Here is a 9,636-nt window from a genome sequence, read left to right as displayed (position 1 = left end):
GCTCCGGGCCGGCCGGCTTTCGGCGCTCGGTGCTGTGCCTCGGTGCTCGGCGCTGCACCCAGGTGCGGCGGGGAAACCCGCCTCCTGCCGCGCCGGGCCTCTCCGCCTCCTCCTCCTCCTCCTCCGTGGCCGGGCCGCCACCCCACGGTCGCCTTTGCCCCGGGTGGCGGCCCGTGGAGGTGCGAGCTGGGGTGACAGCGCTGAGGAGAGGTGACATGGAAGGAGAGGAGCAGGCTAGGGGGGCGGGAGGAGCTGAGAAGTGCGAGGGTCCTTTGCTGGCAGGCAGCGAGACCAAAGAGCTGCTTATCAGTCATTCTGTCCGTGAACGGACAGGAGATGATAAGCACAAATTGAAATGCAGGAAATTCCATTTGTGTGTGAGGGAAAACTATTTTACAGTGAGGGTGGTCAGCTATGGGAAGAGGCTGGCTGGAGAGGGTCCGTCTCCATCCTCAGGGACATTCAGTGCTCCATGAAACACCCAAACACCAGAGATGCGTCCCATCCTGAACTGCCCTGTGGTGCAGGAAATGTGGACTTAGGAAAACTGACAGTAAAGACTCACAAGTGTGCTGTGGTTTGGGGTAGCTGTTATTACAACATGTACAACAACCTATGTACAACAACCACACACAAACACCACGAGTGTCTGCAGTCATATCGTATCTCACCACATCTCATCTCTGTATCTGCTGCATGGCTGAAAGAGGTTGGACACACGATGTGCTGTTGTGGGGATCTCACTTTGTTCTGTACTGCCCATACTGATACCACAAGCGTGTACATAACACCTGAGAGGGATGGTAAGATCAGTGCCCCCGTGGGCAGTGTGCCCTGTGCACACTGAACGAATGACAGCCCCTGTCCCAAGCAGTTTGGGGACTGAATAGTGGGCAAAAGTGTGGGAGAGGTGTGCTGGATTTTCTGTCTCGCAGTCAGAGAATGAAGGGACTGAGCTCAGTGTGGGCTCTGTGGCTTTAAAGAGGTCTGGGTCAGGCCCTAAGTCACACTGCAGAAGCCACCTCTGCTGCAGGCTCCCAGCTATCCATAAATATTTTTAGCTGCCTGTCATGTAAGCAGCTGGAGTATCCTACAGCCTGCTGCAAAACCAGAAGCATGTGCAGCCCTCACAAACCATGGACAGAGATTGCAATAGATGCTGCTGTACATGTGGGCACACAGTTTGTGGTCATCGGCTGTGGCCGAGCATCATCCCCAATGGGCTCCAGCTCTGAGCAGCAGGTGAGCATTGTTGAGGGTAATGAGCCATGGAGTGTCCAGGGGCACTGACCAAGCACCACAGGGAACAGAGGGTGCACAGGTGCAGTGCATGAACCACGAGGGTATAAAACGTTGGGCTAAAGAACAAAACCAACTGGTGCTTGAAGTCTTTGGCTGTGATATGGTGTTACTGGGTATAGGTTGAGCCTTCTGAATTGGTATGATGATACTCTGTATATTGTGGCTTTGCAAAATGTATGCCTAACATCTTTGGGAATGTTGAAGCAGTTCCTGTGGGGTCTCTGGAATGAGGGGCTGGTAATTCCCTTTGGAAACATTGAACCAGTTTCTATGGGGTTTCTGGAATGAGGGGCTGGCTGGCAATTCCCTTTGCCCAGGCATTGATTTGTTAGCAATGGGTACAAAATTTTGAGGAGCAAGGTACTGAACACTAACAGTTGCAAAGAGCTGCACTAGCTGAGCTCTGGGAAGGTGGCAAAACGTTTCTCTGTGCTGATGTTTTTCTCCCCCTGCTCTTTCAGCGTGGATGGCCATACCCAGAAAGGTGTCTGTGTGTGAGTATCGTGGAGGAAGTGTGGCCACAGCTCTCCCAGCTCCAGGCCTAGGAAGGATACAGTGAGTCACATCAAGGTTTTGTGAGCACAGGAGATTTTCATGTTGGTTGAGTTATGCTGGTGTAGGAGTATCATGCATCTCTAATCCAGATGAGGGGAAGCTTTGTCTGCCTCACCCACAGGTACCACAAGGGCAGCTCTTTAGATAGGATCACCAGGTTTCCACTAGAGGCTGCACTGGTCCGGGTGCCTTTCCCGGCGCAGACTGGCTCAGCACCTCCTCACCTGGAGCTGTGCGTGCAGGAGGAATTTGCTACAAGAGCAATAATGAGTCTAATGTTGAAGCCTCCCTTGGATCTTGGCATTAATGCCTGACATGTTAGAGTGATGAAAGCCCTGCATCAGCTATGCTTGCCAAATGTTCTTGATAGACACCTTTGCATGTCTGTTGGGGTAGCAGCTTTGCTGGTGGGGGCTGTACCTGTGCCCAGCTGAGGGCACTGCTCAGGTGCAGATCTCCAGCTGCTGTGGGGGAGGAGGGTCTGGTAGTGCAATTCCATTGGTTCTGGTTCAGGCTGGGGGCGCAGGAGCTGGTGTGGGTGACCACTCTCCAAGATCAGCTCCTGAGTTCTTCAAAACACAATTATAAAAGCTGCAGGAAGGCGATACCTGGACTCTGTAGTCCTCTTCAAACAGCCATGTGTTACTACATAGCCATACAGAAATAGCTTTTTTTGGAGGGAAAGGTATGAGCCTGACATCGAAGGGGTTATAAATGGTAAGTGCACTGCGAAGCTCTATTTGCTGACCGCTACCTTGGGTCATTTACTTGTGCTCTCAGTTTTTATTCTGCTGGCTTTTTTCTTTTGATTCTGTGGATGTTCTTATATGGGTGTAGCTCTGGGGTGTCCATAATTCAGTGTATCCTTCAAGTGTACAGCAAACAGGGTCTCTTGTCTTCTGTAGCCCTTTGGGGTTTTATGTCTCACAAAGCAGTGCAGGGCCTTTTCTTCATCCCTACCTTGGCCAAAAATTTGCAAGCAGACATGTTTAGCTTAGCCCTAAGAGTCCCCACCTTTTAGGTAAAGGGATATCATGCTCAACACCAGGATAAGTGTCAGCTGGAGTGGCAAGGAGCCAGCAATGCTTCTTTTCAGCCCTAGAAGTCATTTAGTGGAGTGGGAGTGTGGGCACACAGTTTGTGGAATTGGGAGTGGGGCTGCTGAGCCTCATCCCCAATGGGCTTACATCTGTGGGCAGCAGGTGAACATTGTTGAAGGTAACGAGCCATGAAGTGCCCAGGGGCACTGACCAATCACTGCAGGGAACAGAGAGCACACAGGTGCAGTGCATGAACCATGAGGGGTGTGAAAGGTTGGGCTAAAGAACAAGAAGGGCAGACGCTTGAAACCTTCTCAAGTGGTGTGGTGACACTCTGTATTGTGGCTGTCTCACCTGTGACATGCTGTGACATGGGAGAGCAACTGGCCACCGTGGCTGCTGTTTGGTATACCAAGTTTGTTGAAAAACTGTGTTTGTGTATTTGACAGAAGTGCTCAGAGAAACAAGAGGAATGAGGTAGCAGGTTTTGTCCTCTGTGTTGTTATACAAGGCTGTTAAGGGCTCCTGTGTGCCTCCTTGTTAGAAATACCTCTTTGCTGAATCCCTGTGCTCCTTGCTGAGGAGGATCTTGCTGAGCGCTTGCTTGGCTATCTCTTTGCAAGGGTCTCTGGAGCAGATGTGTCTGTACGTTCATCTGTGGCACTGCCAGGGTGGGCGAGAGAGACCCTTCGGGGTTAAGGGGCCGGGTACCGCGGCCCGGCATGGGGGGCGTGGGCAGGAGAGGGATTAGTGGGGGGTTACCGCTGGGCACTGACTGCTGCCCCCCGGGACTCCCGCCGACTTTCGGGGCTCCCCGAGCGGCGCGGCGGCGCCGGCCGCCTGCCCGCGCTGCCTGGCGGCCCCGGGGGAGGGCCGGGGGGGTCCCGCCTCGCCGCCCGGCCCCTTTGCATTGCGCATGGGCCCTCCCCGCCGGGTGGCCATGTTGCAGTGCTAGCAGGCAGCGCAGAGGCGGCGGGCGGCAGCGCAGCGCAGACACCGCACCGCGATGGCCGTGGCCGTGGGCAGACCGGCGGTGCGCGGGGCCGGGGGGCAGCGCGGGGCTGGGGCCGGATCGCCGGAGCGCGGCGGCGGGGGCTGCAGGGGCGCAGTGCTGGGGATGCCGTGCCGGGGGCTGTAGGGGTGCGGTGCTCGCGGGGGGCTGCGAGGGTGCGGTGCCGGGGGGCACGGTGGGCTTGCCGCGGCGCGCCGGCTTTGCCCCTTTCCGGGGCCGGGGGAGCCCGCGCAAAACTTTTTTTGGCCCCGTTTTGTGGCCGCGGCTCGTGATTGCGGCGGGGCCGTGGCGGCGGCGGGCAGCTGCTCCCGGAGCCCCGAGGGGGACGGCGGGGATGGTCCTGGGCTGCGTCCGCCGCCGCTGAGGTGTTGGTGCCTTCCCCTGGGTGTATCTGACCCGCCGCTGCCCGTGAATGGGAAAGCTGAGAGCGGGAAGGGCTGTGCCCCGTGCGGGTGGGCGGCCGGCGGGCGGGACGGGCCCGCGCTCCCCGGGAGGCTGCGGCGGGCGCGGCACGGCAGTCCCGGCATGGAAGTGTTCTGGGGCACGCGTGTCCTGCGTTTTCCAGCGTGACCGTTTTTCTGGGGGTGTGGTGGCCGAGAGGGTTTTATGTTCGTTTTGAGAAAGACAAAAGATTTTCCCCTGACGGGGAGAAAGTGAAAAAGCCCCCAAACCCACAACAACGAAATATGCCGAGAAAGAAAAGGAAAGCTCTCTGGCGTCCAGCTTGCAGAAATGTGAATGAAACTCCACCGTGACCAGACTGAATGCACTTTTGTGCATTGTCGGCCAGAGGAGGGAGAGACTTGACCGACTTCCCGGTAACTTTTTCAGTGCTTGGGAGTAACATAGAAGTTGCCCATGAGTGGAGGACTTGCATGTGACTCCCTCTCAAAATAAGAAAATGGTCTGCGTTCAAGATGTGACCAGGATGAGACAAGTTTCTTTTAGCGTTTATTATGTGCTTGCGGGTCTGTGGGGCTGTATGGTTCCTCTGATGTGGAAAAGCAAATGTATAGAGATGGGGTTAATGGTGTTACTGGTGGTGGGGAAGTTATGCTACTAAGCAAAATGAGAGCTGGTGCTTCTTAACTGAATGCCTATAAATTATACCAGCCATTTGTAAGGCTTCTTCTGAAATGTTTCCTTGATCTTAAGGTCTAAAGCATGCTTGGAAATTGAAGTTTGGCTTTCAGTGTAAGAATATGCATTGAAAGTGTGGCTTCAGATGATTTTTTAGGGCGAGCTGAAGGGTATTGCCAAGCAGAGCCTTTTGGCTTTGTGTGGAGCAGTAACTTTGCAGCATGAATAGGCTCAGGAACGTGGCTTATTGCAAGATGTGATTGCTGTTTGTTCTTGTGAATGTGTTTGGCGTTTTTTTTTTAATTATGTTAAACTGGTCCTGCTGCTGAGCCCCTTGGGTTATTTTGGTGAATCCAAGTCCACAGCCATCCCAGAACCGCATCCACAGAGGGTTTTGCACCAGTTAAACCAAATTCTTGTCTGTGGACTGCTGAGTCCAGCCCAGTGGGACTGACTGGGGGATGAAGCATCCGTCAGCATGAGAGAAGCATGTGGGAGAGGGAAGGCGAAGGGCACTCAGCTTCCTCGGAAGCAGCTGCCGGGCAGACCCTCCATCCTGTGGAATCCGTGATTTTTGGACAAGGGAGTTGTTTTATCTTGGGTTGATAAGAGAAGAAAGGACGGTGGCCTGGCACTCAGGAGGTGTTGGGCATGTTCTCTCTTATGTACCTCCTTATCTAATCCTCCCTGCTCCCACTTTGCATGCTGCTGTTGTGCTGCTGGGAGGGTGGCAGGGAGTTGGAAGGAAGAATTAATTATATATTAGAGCAAGGCAAGACTGGTGAAGGTTTGCCTTTCCAACTTCGTTACAAAACATGATTAAGTGGAGCTGCGAGTGGCATGCATCTTGTTGGAGGGAGAATTAAAGGAAGAGGGGGAAAGAAAAAGGAAAGGAATGAAACCAAAAGCGAGTCAGTTGGAGTTAAAATGATGATAACATTCCTGAGTCACAACCTTTTACGTCCTGGCAGGATATGACATTATGTCAATTGTAAAAGTATGCATAGAAAAATAACTTGAGTGAACTGCTCTGAAGTGTCTGTGTTTAATTGTAGTCGAGCAGGGCGTGTTTTGGTAGGATGGGAGGCTTTCCCTTTAAGGCTCTGATCCCACAGATGTGGAGGCACATGTGTAATGTGCTGCCTGTAATTTTATTTGACTTAATGGAGACTGATCCTGGCATGCAAATGTAGAGGCATGCATAAGCAAAGTTTTGGCAGGATGGGTGCTGGGAGCTGCTGTGGGAGCTCTCAGCTGATGAAATCCATTTCTGTGCTTAAACATGCACCAGGCTGAGAGCATGCTGTGGTCATCTGGGCTCAGTGTGAGATAAGCCACTTCCAGTCTGGAAGCTGTTGAGATGTGCTGGCTAGGGGACACTTTTCTTCCTCTTGGATTAATTCCCAGCATCTTGACCAGTGTTGGATGGTTTGTTCGTAGATCTGAGTATGGAAGAGGGCCCTGGCCTACCTACTCTTCCCTTTATGTGTTTATCCTAAATGAGTACAGAACCACAGCTTGGTTGTGTTACAGGAGTGAGACTCATGTTCATTTATTAATGTACCCCCTCTTTCTAAGCCTAACAAAAACTGAAGGGGAAAATGAGGCTGGAGTGCAGATTTTGCATGGGAACCATAGAAAATGTTATCTGAGAGATTAAAACAGCACAATGTATTCTTACTCTTCAATCTGTTTTAAAAATACTTGATAATGAGAGACTGCTGGTTTCCATGGAGGGGAGGAAGGCGAGGGAGATGGGAAGGTAGTGTGGGGCTGAAGCCTCTGTGCTTTGTCTTTTAGCAGCAGATTTGCTGACACCCACTGGGCTGAGCAAGAGCTGGGGGCAGCACCTTTGGAGAGCCACATCTGTGTGTGCTGCCGAGTGCCACTGGGCCACCACTGGCCTGGGACAAGAGATGGGTAGCAGGGTAGGGGGAACCCCATGCTTCTGCCTTGTGGGGCTGCAGACTGCTCTCACTGAACATGGTGATGCTGTGGGTGGCACTGCTTGGGCTGCTGAGGTGGCCAGGGCACAGGGTTTGCCTTCCTGGCCTGCTGCTGCTGAATAGGACTTCTGGGCCTGGCCTGGCTCAGCTGTCTGCACCAAGGAAGCCCTGGGCAGTGCACACAGGACTGTATTTTAGTTTGTGACCTTTTTGTTTCCTTTATTGACCTCGCTGCCTGTTTGCAGTAGGAAATTCTTTCAGACAATTCTTGCTGCTCCTGTTGATGCTAACAATGGTGGGAACCTGCCTCCTCCTTGCGTTTATTTCAGCACAGCCTTGGTCACAGGGCAGGTTGTGTGTGTGCCCACCACACACTCAGGACCTCTAGCTTTTGCAGTGTGAATGAGCTGAGCTGGAGTCAGATACTTTAGATACTTGCAAAGTCCTTGCTTTGTGTAGGTGAGATGATGGGGAGGCAATTTTAGTGCCTGAGTAAGGCCCCTAAAATAATGACGAGCATTGACTAAGCATGAATCTGAGGAATAAAATATTTACGCACAGCTGAGGCATGTTTTATGTATCCCCTTCCCACCCCTGCAGCAGCCCTGTGGCTCTTTGAGGTAATTCTGGGAGTATGGGTGTGAGGCTGCTCAATGCTTGCTTGGCAGGAGAGATGCCAAGGGCACAGGGTCTTCTGTTGGCTTGGCAGATGCTGCAGCTTCATCCAGCCTTGCCCTTGGCGTGGTTTGGCTCTGGGCTTCAGTCCTGTGAGCTGCAGGGGCTCTTTCAGGGAAAGATACTGTAGCAGCTTCAGGGTAGAGCAGTTGGATGTGACCAGGTGATGTAAAAATAAACAAGAAAAGCCTCCCAATAGTACTCTAAGCTTTTTTTAGGTACGCTGTGTAGCTGCCTTCACTTCCAGCTCTGTGAGCAGCTCTCCAGCCCGCTGGAGGAAGCGATGCGGAAAAATGGTTCAGACAAACACCACGGCACAGGGACAGTTCAGCGCTGCTGCTGCTGGAGAAGGCTCTGGAGCAGAGACACAGAACCCACTTTGGGCTCTCTCTCTTAGCTCACAGCAGCCTCAATGGAAATTTACCCCAAATGTTGTTCTTGCTCCACAGAGTCCTTGTTTGTGTCCACTATGCAGTGGGAGTAAGAGATGCCCCTTCTTGGCTGCTCCCTCCAATCTGGATGCATTTCCCCATCCTCTGCACCCTGGTGCCTGGTTTAGACACCCGTGGGCCAGGGCTTTGTTGCCAGAACCGTTCTTGTCCACAGCTTGGGTAGGTGTGATGAACAGGAGTGTAGGCAAGGTCCACTTGGCTGTGCACAAGGTGCTGAAGGAAGAGCTGCAAGAAGGAAGAACACCTCCCTGTGGTTTTCCTTTAGCAGGTCCCAGTCTTTCTAGAAACTTTCTCCCTCTCTGAAGTGCTCTGCTCATCCCATCTAAGTGGTGCTCTGCTGGCGCAAGCTGTAGTCCGAAGCCCAATACTGCCTTTCCCTGCTAGAACAGTTATTTCGCTGAGCTCTGTGATTTATGAGTCTTGAGCTATCTTTGGGACTCCTTACTTAAAGACACAGGCTGTGCCTGTGTTTTTGGTGACACAGGCTTAGGATCTGGATTTGCAATTAGAGCTCTTGAAGTGTCTGCAAATAGGAAGAAGCTGCATCTTTTCTTGCAGGCTTTTTGTTTTCTGTAGTAGCATCCCACATAAGATGCTGACAAAAAGCAGACTGCTGCTGTTTTGGGGAGTTGGTCCTTTCTTCCATCTGAGTTTACAGCTTCTTTAGGTCTTTCTATTGTCTAATTGGATTTTCTATTTCTGGGTTTATTTTCAGATGGGATCTAGCTGCTGTAAATATGTTATTGAAGTACTGTAATTGTGGGTTATTTCTTTACCAGATCTGCTTATGAATACTTGGCAGAAGCTAATAGAAAAAGACTTGGTTTAAAAACACTTTGGTTTTGCCATGGTTGCTGCCTCTGCTTTGCCAGCAGCTCCTGAGAGCTGATTCCTGTGCACAGCAGTAGTTCTAATATAAATTGTTCCTGGAAATCTGCATGCCTCTCATGACTTTCATTCAGGAATTACATTAACCTCTCTCACGTGATGGGTGTGGAAGTGAGGCACTGTTTTGACTCCTTGGCGGGACATTTTTAAATGCCTTTCTGGGCTGTTCGGGGCTGTCGGTGGATCTGGAGGTGTTGAGCCAAGTCTGGGTGTTTCACTGGTGGCTTCGCTGGGTGCAAAGTCAATTATTGTGTCCTGTAAGCAAAAGGCTCAACAGAACTTATTTACCAGATGTGTTGAATGCACCAAGTGTGCAAAGTGTTTTGTGTAAGCACATGAACTTGACTTGAATTAAGATTCTGGCAGTCTGGTGGTGACAGCTCTGTTTTTGTCTGTAGAGAAAGTGAAAGGCTCAAGCTGGGGGGGAGATGGTTTGTTTGGTGACCCCATGAGCTTGTGGCTCTGCAGGGCAGCATGAAGAGGGGCTCACAGGGAGTACAGTAGTGTGACCTGAAGTAGAGGTGGAATTGCAGGGCTGCTTTTAGCCTTCCAGATAGGGGTTCCTACTGTAGCCACAGACAAGCTTTTGCCTTTTGATGCACTCATCATCTCCCTTCAGTCCCCATGCAAACCCTTCTCCTCTGATCTGAGTCAGTCTGGAGCTTTTGGTGGCTTTCAGATGAATG

General features: G+C 51.9%; 1 protein-coding gene across 2 annotated transcripts in view; it reads left to right on the top strand.

Annotated features, from left to right (window-relative positions):
* Window positions 1–3,842: 3,842 nt before the first annotated feature.
* SEPTIN11 (septin 11) overlaps window positions 3,843–9,636 on the top strand; it is a 43,073-nt gene continuing 37,279 nt past the window's right edge. For both annotated transcript variants that reach the window (XM_036381620.2, XM_036381618.2), the window contains exon 1: window positions 3,843–3,930. In XM_036381620.2, coding sequence (XP_036237513.1) covers window positions 3,904–3,930 — 27 coding nt within the window. In that variant the 5' untranslated portion in view covers window positions 3,843–3,903. The remainder of the gene's footprint in view (window positions 3,931–9,636) is intronic.

Source organism: Molothrus ater, chromosome 4 (assembly GCF_012460135.2).
Source record: "Molothrus ater isolate BHLD 08-10-18 breed brown headed cowbird chromosome 4, BPBGC_Mater_1.1, whole genome shotgun sequence".
Taxonomy (NCBI): Eukaryota; Metazoa; Chordata; class Aves; order Passeriformes; family Icteridae; genus Molothrus; species Molothrus ater.
This window is presented reverse-complemented; position numbering and strand designations above follow the sequence as displayed.